Source organism: Clarias gariepinus, chromosome 14, assembly GCF_024256425.1.
Source record: "Clarias gariepinus isolate MV-2021 ecotype Netherlands chromosome 14, CGAR_prim_01v2, whole genome shotgun sequence".
Lineage (NCBI taxonomy): Eukaryota > Metazoa > Chordata > Actinopteri > Siluriformes > Clariidae > Clarias > Clarias gariepinus.
This window is the reverse complement of record NC_071113.1, coordinates 27,410,001-27,427,754: the sequence shown is the minus strand read 5'-3', so window position 1 is coordinate 27,427,754 and position 17,754 is coordinate 27,410,001. Positions and strand designations below refer to the sequence as shown.

At 38.2% G+C, this 17,754-nt stretch overlaps 1 protein-coding gene across 3 annotated transcripts in view; it reads right to left on the bottom strand.

Moving 5' to 3' along the window:
• The window catches only part of LOC128541539 (caskin-2-like), a 74,565-nt gene that overhangs the window by 10,303 nt on the left and 46,508 nt on the right, over positions 1-17,754 (bottom strand). The window contains exons 7-13 of one of the 3 annotated variants that reach the window (XM_053512006.1): positions 16,842-16,954; positions 12,164-12,272; positions 11,929-12,037; positions 9,852-9,946; positions 6,225-6,342; positions 1,516-1,689; positions 668-757 (exon numbers count right to left, since the gene is read on the bottom strand). In XM_053512006.1, coding sequence (XP_053367981.1) covers positions 668-757; positions 1,516-1,689; positions 6,225-6,342; positions 9,852-9,946; positions 11,929-12,037; positions 12,164-12,272; positions 16,842-16,954 — 808 coding nt within the window. The remainder of the gene's footprint in view (positions 1-667; positions 758-1,515; positions 1,690-6,224; positions 6,343-9,851; positions 9,947-11,928; positions 12,038-12,163; positions 12,273-16,841; positions 16,955-17,754) is intronic. The other 2 variants (XM_053512007.1, XM_053512008.1) reach the window with 2 other exon arrangements.

Here is a 17,754-nt window from a genome sequence, read left to right as displayed (position 1 = left end):
AAGTCAGAGACAGAGAAAGACAGAGAACATACAGACAGTGAGACATACAGAGACAAAGATGGACATACGGAGACAGACAAATTGAGAGACGGAGAGTGGCATAGGAAGTGACAGAGAGACATAGACATTTTGAGATGCACATATAGAGACAGACATACACAGAGACAAATAAACATAAGGAGAAACAAATAGACATATAGAGACAAAGACATGAAGACAAATAGACAAAGTGGCATACAAAGAGACATAAAAATACAGAGACATATAGAGACATACAGACAGACATTCAGAGATACAGAAAGACATAGAGACAGAGAGATATAGACAAAGATACAGATATTAGGAGGGAGAGACAAATAGAAAGACACAGAGAAACCACAGTTAAGCAGGGACAAGACTCTCTACACAAATATGTATGATTATAGAGGATGAGAGACAGCACTAGCTAATGAGTGAGTACACTGAAGATCACAGGTGAGCCTGCTAACTGACCGAGCTAAAGACCTGCTCCTAAAGACATTTCAGTTATCACCAGGTACACTGCAGTTAGTGGCGCTCAGTGCTCACTGGCCCTGAACATTAGACATGAGAACCAGCAACATGACCGCACAATAGGGGAACACGAGGACGGACAGGACAGCTGACGGGGGACTCGGGTGACTCTTACCAGCGAAAGAGCTCCTGAGGACCCAAATATCCTCTGGCTCTTTGGTACTAGCTGGAATACACAAGGCGCTGGGACTGTTGAGAGGAGAACCTAGCAAACATACACACTTTAGAGGGTTCTGTGGGGATCTGTGGGCAACTAGCTGGACGAAAAAGACTGACCACAGCCACGAGGTGTGTAAAAGTGTTGGCACATGTAATGGGGTTAATGGGTTGAAACACTGGTGTCAGGATGTGGTCAAGGGGATCATAAATAAAGACGTCCAAGACATTCTTTAAATGTTAAATCTAAAACACCTCTGGGCTTCAAAGAACCAGAGAACAAGTAACAAGTGTTCTGATATTAGTGAGTTAAGCAGATTTTATTTATTTTAGAACTTTTCAAAGACATCGTTTCAAGTTTTTTTTAGGATTATTACAACAAGGATTTTTCTTGGTGTTCCAAATAGGGCAGATTAAGAACTCAAAGCATTGCACAAGAACCCTTGAAAGAACCTTTTTTTTTTTTTTTTTTTTTTTAACTGACATAGGTTAGTTTCATGGGTTAATGCATGGTTCTGTGCAAATGGTTCTATAATACCTTTACTTGAAGGCTTTACAAGAAACCCTCTCAGGGGTCTTTCCCTGCCAAAGAGGGCTCTGGGTAGAACTCTTATAGAAAGCCTTGAACCCTTACCTATTCAAGAACACCCGACACTAGCATTTACAAATGTATATTTTTTTTCAATACCATAAAAGGAAACTTGCATAGAAAAGAGAGTTTTTTGAGTTTGTTTTAGAAGAATGTTTCTAGAAAGTGTGTTAATTGAAGTGTACTGATGTGCATGTGAGCAGAAGAACACACAGTACCTGGGTGTAGGTTCAGGCCGTTTTGGCGTGGTGAGTTGGGATGAGTGGGTGAATACAGCGTGTATGAGTCGTCAGTATGAGGGGTGGGGCGAGGGCTGCTGGAAAGGGGTGGAGCTCTGGCTAGGGTGTGATGTCTATGGTTGGGCAGAGAGGCCTGGCGAGACAGGAAGCCCCCTGAAGACATAACACGGAGTGATGAATTATTATTTTTAGTAAGAAGGAAGAGCTTGAGTGTTCAGGTTAATTTTAGTGGTTAGTTTTGAGGTATTAGAGGTTAGTGTTTAGCATTGTTTATCTGTAGAATGTGGATTAAAGTGCTTAGTTTGAAATGATTTTTGATATACAGTATGTTTAATGTTTAAGTATTTGATGTTTTTTTTATTTATTTTTTTTATACCCCATCATAGAAATGAAATTGATGGAGTGAGAAATTGGATCCGGTGTTTATACCAAATTCTCTGAACGCACTGATAACGTGACGCATACACGCCATAAATGCGGTCTTCTTTATATGATATTCTACAACGTGGCATTTAGCATGAAGAGGTCACTAGATGTAGAAACAACACAGTGAGAAGGAAAATGCTGTTGTTACCACACCCTTATTAAGTTCTTCCTGTGTCTTGATTCGACTACGTCAGCATGGCGGCTTCACGTCAAGGGAAACAAAACTACATCCTTATTGTTTCTACTGCCTTCCTTTCAAGTTGTACAAGTTACTATTCTGTTTCCCTAATTTTTATGGCTGTAGTGGGAATGTCGCTTATTGTTGCAGATTTTTATTATTATTATTAAGCAGGTTTTAAGTGGCTTTATAATCATTTCCAGTGGATTTATAAATGTGAAAAGAGATAAATGTGATAAAAGAGACAAGCTGCATTGTTTACAGCCTTATTTTGGTATTTAAATCATTGTTTGTTTAAACTATTTGGGCTTCAATACATTCGACGCACATAACAGATTTTGTGTGATTGGGCAACTAGAATTGTTTAAATAGCAATGGAAACAGAGGGAAAATGTGCGTGATGTCATCATTCTTGATCAATGAAATAGTGGTTGTTAACCTGTCCAAGTATTGGTTAAAGAAAATCTTTTTCTTTTTAATGTTTACAGTTTTTTCCCTGTTAGTTAAGAGTTTATTTGTAAGTGTTTGCACCGTCTTTGTTGAATTTTGTAACTGTAGAACAAAAACCTGACTGAACATACAGTAGATGTTTACAGCACTCTTCATGCACAGGACAATAAAACCTGAAACTTTAAAAGTGTCTCTTGTTTATTATTCTGGCATTCAGTGTTTTTTTTTTTTTGCGCTCATTTAGTGTTTAGTCTGGCTTTAGTCTTTATTTGTTAGTATTTTATGTTTAGTTTTTAAGGATTTGTTTTTAGTGTGTGTTTTTTATTGTTTTATGTGTTTATGTTTTGATCTTCACTTTAAGTGTTTTGTGTTTAGACTTTAGTGCATCATGTTTACTCTTTAGTCATTAATGTTTGATGTATTATTGGTGTTTAGTTTTTAGTGTTGGCCTGTTTAGTGTTTTTTTAGGGATTACTGTTTAATTTTAAGAGCTAAGTCTTTTTTGTTTTTAGTGTTTGGGTTTATTAATAATAATAATATTTAAAAAAAAATTATAGGCACCTTTCCGGTCACTCAAGGTCCCTGTACAAGGTTCAAACAAGCAGTTGATAAAAATAAGAGCACCAAACAATAAATAAATAAAAAACAGCATAAGATAAAACTATCACAGAGTTATCAGCAAATATATACTGTATAAGATTTGCCATGGTATTAAATTATGAGATGTGGGATAAGCGCTTCTACATACCGTAGATAAGTCTTATGATGTAATTTGAACATGGCTAGAGTGTCTGTGCTACGAAAGTTTTCCTGGAGAGGATTCTGGATACATGAAGTACTGTAGTGTGGTAATCAAGCATGCAGGGGGTGTCAACAAGAGACTTGATGAAGAAGAGCAAAGAGTATGAGATGATGTGTAGAACTGTACAAGTTCTGAGAGATACGGTAGAGCAAGGTTAAGAAGAACTTTTAAAGTCAGGGAGAAAATTTTAAAGTTTATGTGATATTTGATGGGAAGCTAGTGGAGTTGTTTCAGGTCGGAATGACACGATGCCTGTAGGGCATCTCCGTTATGTTATGGGCAGCAGAATTCTGGATAAGTTGGAATTTATGAAGGAGCTTACAGTATGTGGTAGGACAGATACAAGTCAATCATAATAATTAATGTGTGAGGTCACCACAGCATGGTGGAGATGGCAGGAGTTTGTGGGACAGGATGACCCACAAGTTTTTAATCTGGGGAGACCATGATTTTATTTTATTTAAGCACTGAAGGACGGAGTCGGGCTTTGTGGACACATAAAGCTGTGTCATCTGGGTAACAATGGAAAAGTATACAGAATCTCAAACATGTGGCCAAGGGAGAAAAGAAAGATGAGACACAAAAGAGGGCCGAGGACAAAGCCTTGAGGAATACCACTGCTCAGGATAAGATAAGTTTTTTTTAACTGGACAAACTGGGTATGAGAGATGATGAGGTCTCTGAGAGAACAAGGTGAATGGTATGCCAGTGATCCAACAGGAGCTTTAAGAGGTTTTAACATGATTTTGTGTAAAATGGTGTCAAAGACCAAGCCGAATTATCTTACTCTCCTGGTGTCATCGTAACCTAAAGATCCGATAAAAGTCCCACAGTGAATGTATTTTCAACATGGTGGCTTAACTCATCTGGCTCTGTAACCCAAGACATCGCTTGACGTCCATGTTTCTCGCAGTTGTGAGAATGCAATCCAAATGAGTAAGGCAGAAGCTTGTATAGAAACAACAAAAAAGCAGTGGCAGCCAGATGTACCACAGGTCACTCACTGAAAGTTTAGTTTCTAGTGTTTGGTTTTTAATTATGTGTTGTTTAGGTGTCGTTTTTAGTGTTTGTTTGCTATTGTTTAGCTGCTTGCTGGAACAAACAAAAAGAGGGTGAGAGAGGAGGGTGCATGGTTCAGCAATACTGAGCAAGCTGCTTTTTTAACACTGACACTATGACATGACAGGCCACTGATTCTGCCCATCAGCCTCTCTCTCTCTCTCTCTCTCTCTCTCACACACACACACACACACTCAGACACACACACAGACTAAATGTCAACAACTCTTCATTTCAGCTCAGATTTTCTACTCAGCCCTTTTCAGCTAAGTTCCGCCAACAGCTGATTATATCCTCGTTAATCCTATTAGAGTTAAAGTGTGTGTGTCTCTGTGTGTGCATGCATGTGCGTACACATGTGGCAGTCTGAGAAAACCAGATGGTTGAATTCTCCGAAAAAAAAACTCATCACTTTTTCTGCCTATGACGCACTTTAAAGTCACTTGTTGTAAGAAGTCATAGATATATTTTACCAAAAATGTACTTTACAACCTTGCGCAACTTTCCACCAAGATCATGTTGTGTAAAGAGCCATGTAGTATGATCTCCTTACACAATGAACGCCACGATTTGATCAAGTTTAATCTATCACATTTTCATCAAAACAGAGGCAAGTGTGTGCACACAGTGTCTACACGACTGCAGATTTATAATATTTAATAAAACTAGATGAACCAGCCATTATTCCTGTATGAGCATAAACATATACTGTATAAATGGGATGAAAAGATGGCAATGAGGCTCGTGTTTGAGTGCTGAGTGACTTTATCCCCAGGTGATGAGACAGAGCTGGATGTAGATGATGCTAAAAACTGATTTTTATATAAAAATGTATATTGGTAAATTGATAACAATTTACTATATTAAAGTGTACTTGTAAGTTTTTTTCAGAGTAATTCCTTTTCCCTTTGTCACGTCGGGGAAAACATTGATCAGGTTTTGCCTTTTAAACAGAACCTGTTTTAAAAGTGTCACTAAAATGTTTTTACAAGGGCCGTTCAAGTCAAACCAGGACTTGTAATGATGTTTCTCATTATTAAAGGCATAAAATTGATTGAAAATTCTTCTGTTAATGGTAATCACAGTACGGTGATAAGACTTACAGCCGCAGTAAAACAGCTGAATGGTGCAAAAGTTGTAAAGAAGGCCGTACGTCTGTGAATGATAACCACAGATGTACGGAACACCTGATCCTTAAAAACTGATGAATAACTTGACACCAACTTGCAGAAGAGACGCATCTGTCAGTGTGAACTGTACACACAATCATTTATTAAGACCACATGTACATTACAGGAACCCAGCTGGGAGTTATGGCTTATCCATAGAGTAGAGTCCTGACCCCGCCCCAAGCCATTTCTAATAGGTTTGGGTCATTAAAGGAGTTCCTGAGAGGCTAGGGTTTCAGATGTGAAGCAGGAGCCTGATAATGGCTCCAGTATACTGAGAAAACTTTCTTGATGGTATCCAAGCACTAGTGAAACACTGGGATAAGTGCTTTAGAGTAGCAGGGGCTTATATAGAGAAATAAAGGGAGTTCCTACTCTCAAAACTGTGTTCCAAACAATGAATAATCCGGGTTTGACTTGAACGCAGCTTGTGTTTTCAAAATACAAGACACACAGTATGTAGGGTTGTAGGTAAAATCGTGTGTATACACCAGTTGCCACAAGACTGCGCTGTTGTGATCCTCTCAACCCACAGCTCCAACAACCCACTCCACACTGAAGCGCTTCAGTTCCAAGCACGGGGGGGTGTAACACTTCCACTCACCCGATCTCCGGGTTATGACCTCTACGATGGAAGGAGGGAAGTACCCAACCCGGTCAATGCCTCTCTGACTGTCATGAATGTGTCCTTTCCAACGCCCATCCATGTGCTGCTCCAGAACCTAAAACACACCCACAAGCTCATTAAACACACACACGCACGCACACACAGAATAAGCAGAAAAAAAAAAGAAAAAAAAGCGAGTGAGGCTAGCCCTAGTGTTTGATTAGGGTTTGTTTATCCTAGTTCTTTCCCGCTCACTCGCTCTTATTAAGTCACCAGAGTTCTCTTATTTTGAAGTCTCGCTGCACATTAAATATTCAGAAGACGACTCTGTGCTCTTCTTTCAAACGTCTGTCAAAGTCTCTGGGTACGCTGGTTCTAAACTTACAGCTTAACCTCTCGTGTTCCAGTCCCGATTTAGCACGGCACGCCGAGCAAATGAGCCCATTAGCATTCCACGCATGTTTTACAGGGTTAAATTTTAAGCACGGAACGTGTGCCTAATGATCAATATGATGAAACGGGGGCGGATGGGTACGTAGCCTGGGTGCAGATTCGGTCTTTCATCTGGGGTTGTCTCATGGAGCAGCAGGTTTAAGAACCTGAATAAGAAAATAAACCCTGCTACTTCTTCTCGGTCTTTAATTAAAAAAAAAGAAAAAACAATCTATTTAACTTGACATGACACTGTGTTTAAACTTAACACACATGCTGGTGGCATAAAGCGCACAGTAAACTTTTTTTTTTCTTTTTGGACTGGATGAGATGCACACTGGAGCTGGGATTTTTTTAAGGGTTTGTTTAACCTTGTAATATGACATAACATTATATAAGTAAATAAAAAAGAAACGCTCTGACCACCAAACCACACAAACTTGTATAACTATAGATGTTTTAAACACTGTATATTCAGGATTGCTCTAAATGTCTAAACAGTTGCTAAGACCTTTGCTAACCCTGTTATAAACTCACACCGGATAACAGCTAGTTGGCATAAATATTAACTCACGCTCACAAACACTACAAAGTCACACACAGGCATACACATGCACACACAAAGCCCACACCCAAACCCTGCCATGTGTTTAGCGCAGCGCCTCGGGACACACTTTTCCAGCGCGGCTCTTGGAGTACGAAGCAAGCCCGAGGGCCGAGGGGAAAAAAAAAGATTCAAGGGGGGGATAAATAAAAACAAACGAGCATGACGGCGTGTCTGTGCTACGGCGTACAGTGTGAAGCAAGTCTCGATCGCTCGGCTTGTTGTAGCATGCAGGTCTTTAACGCGTACACACAGACACAGCTGGTGTTACTTTTCTTTCCACTATGTGCTCGGTGATAACCTTTTGTATCGTGTGGCTTAAATACACACGGCCATCAATCACAGCGCTTACTTAAAGTCGAACGTGTGAAAGAGTCGTAGAATGTGTAAAGTGCTGTGTTTCAGAAGAAATAAAACACTTGGTGTTGCGCTGTGTGAGGAAAGTAATCAACAGCACCTTGGTGTGGAGTTAATGGTTTCATCCTAGAATGGATTATTTAACTACACATGTTTTACTGTCCTTATACCACATTGATTTGCCAGGGCTTACACTTTGTATTTATGAAAGTGCAATCCCTAGTAAATTGCGGTGGTAAAAGAGCAAGAAAACACTGTGTAGAAATGTGAATCCCAGGTGAACTGTTGATTCATTTCAATGTGAATTTTGTAAATCGTGCATTTCTATGTAATTACTTTTGCTAGCACTAATGTTTATCGTCTGATTTGTCTGTGGCAAAAAAACGTGACTGGTTTCGACCTGACGACTGACAGTTAGCAACTGTGTGTAATAAGTTACAAGATTTACTTTACATTTCTACTTAGATTTTACTTTTTCCCCAAATAGTCTTTAATGGAAAGCTAGTGCACTATGTAGGGTGTACAATTCCTTGTTCCACACACCAAGTAGTTCCCTCAATCAGGGGTTAGAGAGGGATTTAGGATCCAGCCTTGTGTTAGTGGTTAGTTATCTTTGCAGTCGCTTTACCCGTAAAGAGAACAACATGGACTATTAAAAAGCAATCAAGACAAGGAGACATAACGTTATCAGATGTGTTTTCTTGCTGTTAGTGCTTCTGCAACTAGTTTAGAATGGAGGTTTTGGCAGGCAGCTGCTCTCTCCTCTTTCCAGTACTGCAGATTGGACCGTACAGAGCTACTTTCACCCATACAGTTACTGTAGTTATTTAGTTTATTTTAAATTATTGGAATAAATCTTGATTAACGCCCTCAGCCCAGGATACATACTGTATTTAAGTATGTATCATCTATAAGTATAAGTGTATGACATGACCGATATATACTGAATGTATTAGTTAACCCACTGCTATAGGATAAGAGGAATGAAACATTTTAAGACATGCTGGTATGACATGCAGGACGTACTCTAATTCATCAATCTATCCCTCAATCATCATCTATACTTTGATCCTATACCGTTTAATCCTGTATTCAGGGTCATGGGGGGCCTAAAGCCTATCCCAAGAGACTTGGGGCACAAGGTGGGGTACACTCTGGACAGGGTGCCAATTCTTCGCAGGGCACACACGCGCGCACACATATATATACACACACACACACACACACACACATATATACACACACACACACACACACACACATATATACACACCTACACACACACACACATATATACACACCTACACACACACACACATATATACACACCTACACACACACACACACACATATACACACCTACACACACACACACACATCTACACACACACACACATATATACACACACACACACATATATACACACACACACACATATATACACACACACACACACATACATATACACACACACACACACATATACACACACACACACACACATATACACACACACACACACACATATACACACACACACACACACATATACACACACACACACACATATACACACACACACATATACAAACACACACACATATACACACACACATATACACACACACACACACATATACACACACATACACACACACACACACACATACACACACACACTTATATACACACACATTTATATACACACACATTTATATACACACACACATTTATATACACACACACATTTATATACACACACACTACAGGAAATTTGGGAGGCCAATTAGCCTAACCTGCATGTCTTTTGAACTGTAGAAGAAACCCGGAGTACCCAGAGGAAACCACCGTCACCAAGCACAGGAAGAACATGCAAACTCCATGCACACAGACGCGGGAATCAAACCTGGCCAGGAATCTAACCACAGACCCTGAAGGTGCAAGGCGTCAGTGGCAACCCTTAAGCCACCGTGTCGCCCTCAGTCTACCATTTTTAACAATTTCCCAGAAAAGTACATTCCCATGTTTTTATTTTTCTTACATAAAGTATATTAAGACATCAAACTGGAGATTCTCTAATGAGAACTGTGGAGGTGTGATAGTAGTAGAATAGCTTGGATGTTCATCCAGTAATGAGATAAATGCAGGAGATAAACAGCAGAAAAAGAAGAAAGAAAAAAAAAAAAAGAATCTGATCATTTAAATGTACGATTGTGTACTCTGCGTTTACCATAATGACGTCTCCGGCACGTATGTTCAGAGCTGTAGGATCGTGGAGGTTCCAGTAGTCCTTTAGTGCCCTCACCTGCATTGCTCCTGAGGCTTCTAACAGAATGGGTACACACACACACACACACACACACACACAGACACACACACACACACACACACACACACAGCCTTTAAGACAAGTATGAACAGCTTGTGTTATTCCAAATGCTGCAAATTCAGAAATATTACAGTATGAGTAAACCAAATAGTTTCCACAGAATGCACTGATGGATTGCACGGCCCTGTTTTCTTGTCACTACACCACCAGTATTTCAACACAGTAAGTGTTTGTGCCTCAGGCTGTAACATGGGGTTCGTCACCAAGCCCTTTGGGTTTTCTACAGGTACGTCGTCTACACAATATCATTTTGAGCATGCCAATTAGACCGTCAGCTTCAATAACACGCCGTCTGAATCCCAGGAGGCAAATGATTTGAATGTTTTTTTTGTTTTTTTTTAACTTCATAAAAGCTTTTTAATCTATTACCATAAAGTTATGTGGCTGCTAACGAGTAGAAGTTTGCGAGCCTACTTTTGGAAAGAAGCATTTAGATTGTTTTCTTTTGGGAAGATGAATAATACAACGCTAAGCTCCATGAAATTACAGGGCATATACAATACATGGTTTATATGTATTTACTACACAATACCAAACCTGGGTGTTCTATTGAAGACTAAGCTCTGATTAATCGACTAAGCTCTCTCATGACTGAAATGTCCTAGTAATCACGGCCTAATATTCTGACTAGCACGTTTGATTGTTTGATTGACAGCACTCTGCCTGAGACTCTAATCCTACTGAGATTTAGGTAAAAAAATAAAAACCTACACCAAGTCTCATCAGTGATCTACTTTGAAATCTACACTATAGCAGAGACGACCACAGTGACCTGATCTGCTGTAATTTTAAATAGAAAAGGATATTGTTTAGTTGATTTTCTATTAAAATTAGCCAAGAATAAAATTTTACATTCGTTAGAAATCCAGTTAATCACAGTTTGTGAATATAATAATCACAATTATAAAATACTCAGATTTATAAATGCATTATAAACATGCAATGTTGGAAAGAAGAAATGAATGACTAATTGGCTAGAGGAAACGGATTATGCCGTTTTCCTGTATAAATATCTCATGTTAAATAAGGTTAACATTTACCGAATGTCAAATTAAAATCTCTCATATGGGACCGGCACTGCATGTAGAGGCTGGGTAGTGTGGGGCGTGGCAACCCACAGACAGCAGGGCTCAAACCTGGATCTAATAGATTTAAAAAATAAATTAAAAATCACCAACCTAGAGCCTTAGCTGCCCGAGCCAGCACTCCCACATCTTACACTTAATATACTCCTATAAAAATAGTTCCTCTTAAAGGGAGCAGAAGCGTTTCATAATGAATGTTGCTGTTCAGCACACGTGGTGATGTTTCCTAAGTCATCTTATTATCTATGTTAAAACGTGCCATTATCACATATAGCGGGGTAACCGCACTCGATTATGGGAATCCATTAGGGTCCAACTTGTTCATATGATTAATTTGTCTTAACAAAAAACAGTAACTTCTTAAAATTTCTAGATTAAATCACATGTTAACGCGTTAATATTGACAGCCCTAAAAAAAATTAATAAAACTAATCATGAACAAAAGATTCAATAAAGCTACCAGTAAAAAGTAAAGATTAAGAACTAATGGTGTTTTAGAGGTTTCTTACTCCTCAGTGTTTATTACATTGATTTATTAGTTCCCCAAGACGCTCGGAAGCTAGTAAGAGAGTCAGCTACTGTAATTTATGCTCATTTTTGGAATTAATATTGTTAGTGACGGAAAAAATATATTCAAGATATAAAAAATTTTGTGTATTTTGAGTCCCCATCCGTATTTTCAGGTAAGGTGCTCTGGAGCTTTTCTTAAAGAAACGCAGACTTTTCAGGAAGTGACCTTCTGAAGCAAACTGTGAGCGCTCCTTTAGTAAACGTTTTGGGAGTTAAGATGACACGTGGGCTAACAGGAAGGAGAAAGGCGTGGAGCCTCGCACCTCGGAGCAGCAGTTTGATGTCTTTGCTGGCGTGAGACGTGGTGAACTGGTTGACGATGTCCAGGGCCGTTTGGTTATACGTGTTCCTGATGTTCACGTCAATCCCAGCCTGCAGCACAAAATATGCAATGCAGAGACATGCAATCGTATTTTAATAGGACATATGAGAAATGTATTTATTACACGTGTTAAATTAGGTTTTAGTGTTTATTGGTTATATTTTGTCTTTGCTTACATCCAATAGCAGCTTCACAACGTCGGTTTTGCCGTAGAGCGCCGCCTCGTGAAGCGCCGTGCCGGCTTTCGTGATTCTGTTGATATCGATTCCCGCTTTCAGGAGCAGCCTGAGTTATGTAAAATAACAAGATGAAATCATTATTTACTCTGTTTATCCCACAAATGTTCATGGTTTTAGTGTAACATGAGCTCCAGGAAATGACTCAACCGCAAAATATTTGTAAAAGGAAGTTTATCATTAATGAGCTCTGCTGCGGGTCCTGACATGCGCCTTCGTCTCAAATGACTCCTCAGGTCTTACCTTAATTCCTGAGGACCAGCACATGTGCGCACACATACACACTTACAAACACACAACTGTACACACATACAAAGGTACTAACAGACACCTGGCAAAAAAAAAAATCACCTAAAAACAGTGTGATATTTCTCAGGCAGCAGTGATGCTGAGTGTGTGTTAGATATCCAGACAGCTGTGTATGAGTGTGAAAGAAAAATAAGAGCTCATAAACTCCCACACCAGCAAATATGCCCTCTAATCCAGAGGAGTACCACTCTGTTCCAAACATTCCAGCTGTGGCATTAGACACGCAGCCTCTGAGCTGGCAGCTGCTAATCGGTTTCTAAGTTCAACAAAACATTAAACAAAATTATTTATCTAGCAGGAGAAAGGCATCTATGTAAATTAGGTGTGTGTGTGTGAGGTTCAGTTTTTTTCCCCCTGATTGTGATTCTACACTTTAAAAGATTTGGTTGCCTAAAAAACAGAAACTAATTATTTCATCTCAGGTTTAATCTGTTGAAGGTTTAATCATCGCAAGCCATTTTCATCATTAACTTTTTTTAGTTTATTCTTTTAAGAATCCAAAACATTCTCAATTTACCTTAAATGAAGCTACAATTAAACATCACATATTATACTCCAATTTGAAGATGTGTGCATATGATTTTAACGTCTCCAAAACATCGCTGTTCTCCGACTGCTTCTTGATTTTCTTCAATGTTTTTTTTTCAGTGTCTTTAAATGAACTGTCCCTGAACTCCCCTGAGAGTAAGTAAATTTCCCTAGCTAATCAGAAGACAGGGACCAAAAACGTCCATGTTTGGGGCCTGATCAAGTACCATTTCACAGGCTTTTTCCACCCACATTTCTGACAAACAAAATAAGGGGAAATATGCATAAGAGAGTTTATTCGCTATGGCATCTTCAATATATAGCAATATAAAATTTAAATCCACTATAAAGCTAAGAAAGGCTAGATTAACAGTAAGTAAAGACTGAAAAGTAAACTTTGCATAGTGCATTCCCTTTAACATGAAAGTCAATATGTCTATTTGTTTGTTTGTTTATGTGGAACTTCTACAGATGCCAGGTCAGGTAACCGAGTACATCACTGTACTTAAGTATGTATTTCACATATATGTACTTTACTTGAATAGTTTTATTAGAGGATAATGTCCCTCCCTTCAAAATTACAGCAAATACTGTACTTTTACTTAACTGCAATTCTGCATGGCGTTGCATTACATAAAAAACAATAGTGTGTAGTATTTTTAGGAGGAATTTAGTCACCTGCTCACTATTAAGTGTAATTCCGTGACTTGCTGTTCTTTCAAGGCACAACTAATAATATAATAGAAATCAGAAGTTGAGCTGGTTGCAGGCAGAGATACATGTTCACAATAGGTAGAAAGAGAAAATTTTACTATGAAAAAGGCTACTGTGAGCTAATACAAGCCCAGTAGTTTTGATACTTAAGTAAATTTAAAGGTGATACTTTTGTATTTTTACGCAGGTACTCAAGTAAATGGAGGATTTATACTTTTACTTGAGTAATATTTGCTCTAGGGAATCTTTACTTTTACTTAAGTACAGAATTGATGTACTTTGGCATGTATAAATGATGGTATAAATCATTAATTACACATCACTGGATGTCGTAGCAAAGTAATATCTTGTAGCGATGATTTCAATAACTTTATTATTAAATATAATATTGTATGATCAGAAAGGTTTATTTATTTATTTATTATTTCCTGTAAGTACCAATCGTTAAGCAGGTATGCCTGACCAAGACCATTAAAAAGTGTGCCAGATGTAAAGTAGCTCCAGTTTCAAACTCTTCAGAAGTTCCCTTAAACCCATCAGCCAGATGTAACAGCACTGTGATTATGTGCTGAATCTCCCAAAAGAAGAAATGTAATGCAAATGTAAGCATGTCGTCCTGTAGGCAGAGCTCTGCTGAATCAGTACAACACTTTAATACTGAAGCTTTCTGAGACGGAGCCTGCTCTCAAACTCTGCTCTGCTTTTTGAACGGATTAAAGACTTCTTAGGGAAAAAAAAAAGTTACCCTCATACAGTACAGTATGGTGTTAGAAAAACCTGGATTAGGTCTATTTGGAAATGATCTTCCTGTCCTCAGATGTTTGAGTTGTTTTGTATCATTTCAGATGTTAAATGCTTTAATATGGGGAATTAGACAAAGAAAAAAAAGAAAAAAACATTATCCATGATTTATCCATGTTTATCCATTAGGATTTAAGATATCAGTTTAGGAGAATGTATTTGTTTCTTATAAACATTACATAAAAAATAAAAAATAAAACTATTTCTGATCATTACCTACCCTATTTTCATATTTTAGTTTCCTTTTTTATACTTATGTACATTTCTTTAAATTGTACTCCTATTGCTTTCATGTTTACGTTTTGATCCTTTGAGTAAATTTTACTGTCAATTCTTACAATTTATTAATTGTATTTGCATTTTACTATTTCGTTCTTGTTGAAACAGTCATATGAAGCATCTCACTGCATATCGAACTGGTTTGCTTTGTGTGCATGTGACAAATAAATTTTAAATTTAAACTTAAAAAGGAAAAAAGAGGATGGTTGAGTAGGAGCGTTTATAGCTTCTATAAATTTTTTTAGGCAAATAAAACATTACTTCTGTGTGTTCTCTGATAGAACCAGGAAATCACCAGGAATCACTACCACTACTGTTAACTGCCTGATTTGTCTGAAGCAGGTGTACTGTACACTGTACACTACAGGTTTTGCAATGTTAAAAACTACTCAAAGTATTAAATAAATGTTGAAATGCTGAGTAACTTGTGTTGTTTATTGTTTAAATGTATGTAATATTTCGTGCAAAGCGATGTTTGTTTTCTGCCAATCTTCTCCTTCATACTCCAGTCCAGTGGGTGGTGGTATTGCACAAAGCACTCAAAAACTCAAAAGAGGAAAAGAAATCGAGGGAATTTGGTAGAGAAGGGCAAAATGATTTAGTGATGCATCATTTTAAATTTAATAACGTTTGCATTTGAGGTGGTAAAATGTTGGAGTTGATCTATGAGCCTACAAGTGCTGCACTCTAAATCACTCCCAAATTAGCAGACAACACAGTGTCTTGTGTGATGAGATCAAATTGTTTGATGTTTGTTTAGAATTGTAACAAATACTGGATAGAACGTAACATAGAATCAGCATATTTATAAAATCGTGATACTTACAGAATCGCAACACAAAACAAATCGGCATGAAGTTATTGTGATATTTCCGACAATTCCCATCCCTAGTATTTTGCAAACTACTTTGCAAAAGATGGAAGCAGTTTGTATTTTTTTTTTTTTAAAGCTCTGGTATATTTTCAATGAATTCATAATTTTGTTGCGCTTTTATCTGTTTAAAGTTAGTAAGTTTACCAGAAAGAAGACTTTCATGTGTCCTAAATTATAAACCGGTGGAAAAGCTAAAGTGCCTTTTAATTTTAATTTAATTTATTTATTTTTGGTTAAATGACAAATAGTGAAAAAGTTGGAATTGTTACAGCAGAACTGAGCAAGAAGAGAAAATCCATCTTTTGGTGGTCAATTAAATTGAACTGATGGATCAGTTTTCGAATCAAAACCAATTAACCAAAAAAAAGTATTTACTTTCATCAACTTACTAAATAAATTATTGTTAGCGTCGACAAATATGAGGACTGAAAACTATGGATGTGCTGTTATACATAAATAATCAACATTATTCTGGTGGCAAAAAACAGCAAACCCCAAGTGTTTTATTTCTTACTTTGAACATTTAAATATCTTTCAAATTTGGATCTGTTAAATCAGATTCTTTAGAATCTCTGGTTATCTCCAAGCACATCCTCACGGAGTGCTGTTCCAGCCGTGGTAGATCGGTCCGTTGACACCAGCAGAACATCCAGCATTGAGGACCGTAGAGAAGGGGGGGGATGGTAGGCATGTTCGGGAATGCGGGAACGAGTTTTCACAAATGGAAAGCAGTGGAGTAGTGTGACGGGAGAGCAGCTGACTGGCCAGCGAAAGCCGATCTATCTTCACTCCTACACCATGTCAACACTCAGCATAGGCATACATCCCACACAGTGCTGACGAGAACAGTCAAACACACACACACGCACAGAACTCAGTCAGTCAACCATGTGCTCAATCAACACTCCCCTGTCTCCACACCTTCCTTCCTTTACAAACATAAGCCAGACATGAACAAGAGGATCAGTCTATGCCTACAGGCACACCTGCTGTACACTCACACTCGCAGACGAAAAACACAACACACGCTTGCAAGTCAACAGAAAAGGTAAATGAGACATACAGAGAAAGTAATGGATAAAAAAAAAAAAAAGAGTTTAAAAAAACAACAACCTGATGATGTCCTTGTGACCGTTGCGAGCAGCGAGGTGCAGGGGTGTGTTGTCTCTCCCGTTGCCCTCCAGTAGAGCCACCACCATGTTACTGCTCAACAGCAGCTGCACCACCTAACACACAGACACACAAAAGGAAACTTAAGTAAACTAGACATTGTGTTCTTCCCTTCAGGTGTGTTAGAAGTCTGAAAAACCTCATGTTGTTCAAGGCAGGCTCACACACGACTGCATTCAAGAACTCCAGCAGACTTTAAAAGTTTAAGTAATACGATGTCATCCTGGGGTTAACTACATGACCGTCTGGATTTTATTTTGAAATAGAAATAGAAACCATTTTCTGATTGGTTTCTGTTATACAGATTGTAGTTAGGGTTATAGTAAGGGTTTTTACTTTTAAGTAGGGGATTTCCTACTTCTTCTTTGTATACTACCAATTGGAAGTTTGGACATGCCTTCTAACTCCTGATTTTTATTTCTTTCTACGTTGTAAAACAATGCTAAAGGCGTCCAAAATATACAATAATCTCCTTTGAACAGTTGATATTGAGATGTTTCTACTACTTCCGCTCTATAAAGCTTCATAACGGCTATAATCCGAGGTGCTGTTTGTTAATTGGTGATTTCTGAGGCTAGTGACTCTAAATGAACTTCTCCTCTGCAGCAGAGGTCAGTTTTGGTCTTGCTTTCCGGAGAAGATCTTCATGAGAGACAGTTTCATCATGGTGCTTGATGGGTTTTGCAAATGCATTTGACACAATACTGGTCTTGCAAGAAGTGTTCCAGAACAGCTGATCTTCACGTCTTAGAACAACAACTGACTGTTGCTGTTTTTGTTACTTAATTACTGTGTCTAATGCCATACGAGTTATTTCATAGGTTTGAAAGAATCCAGTATTATACTAGAATATGGA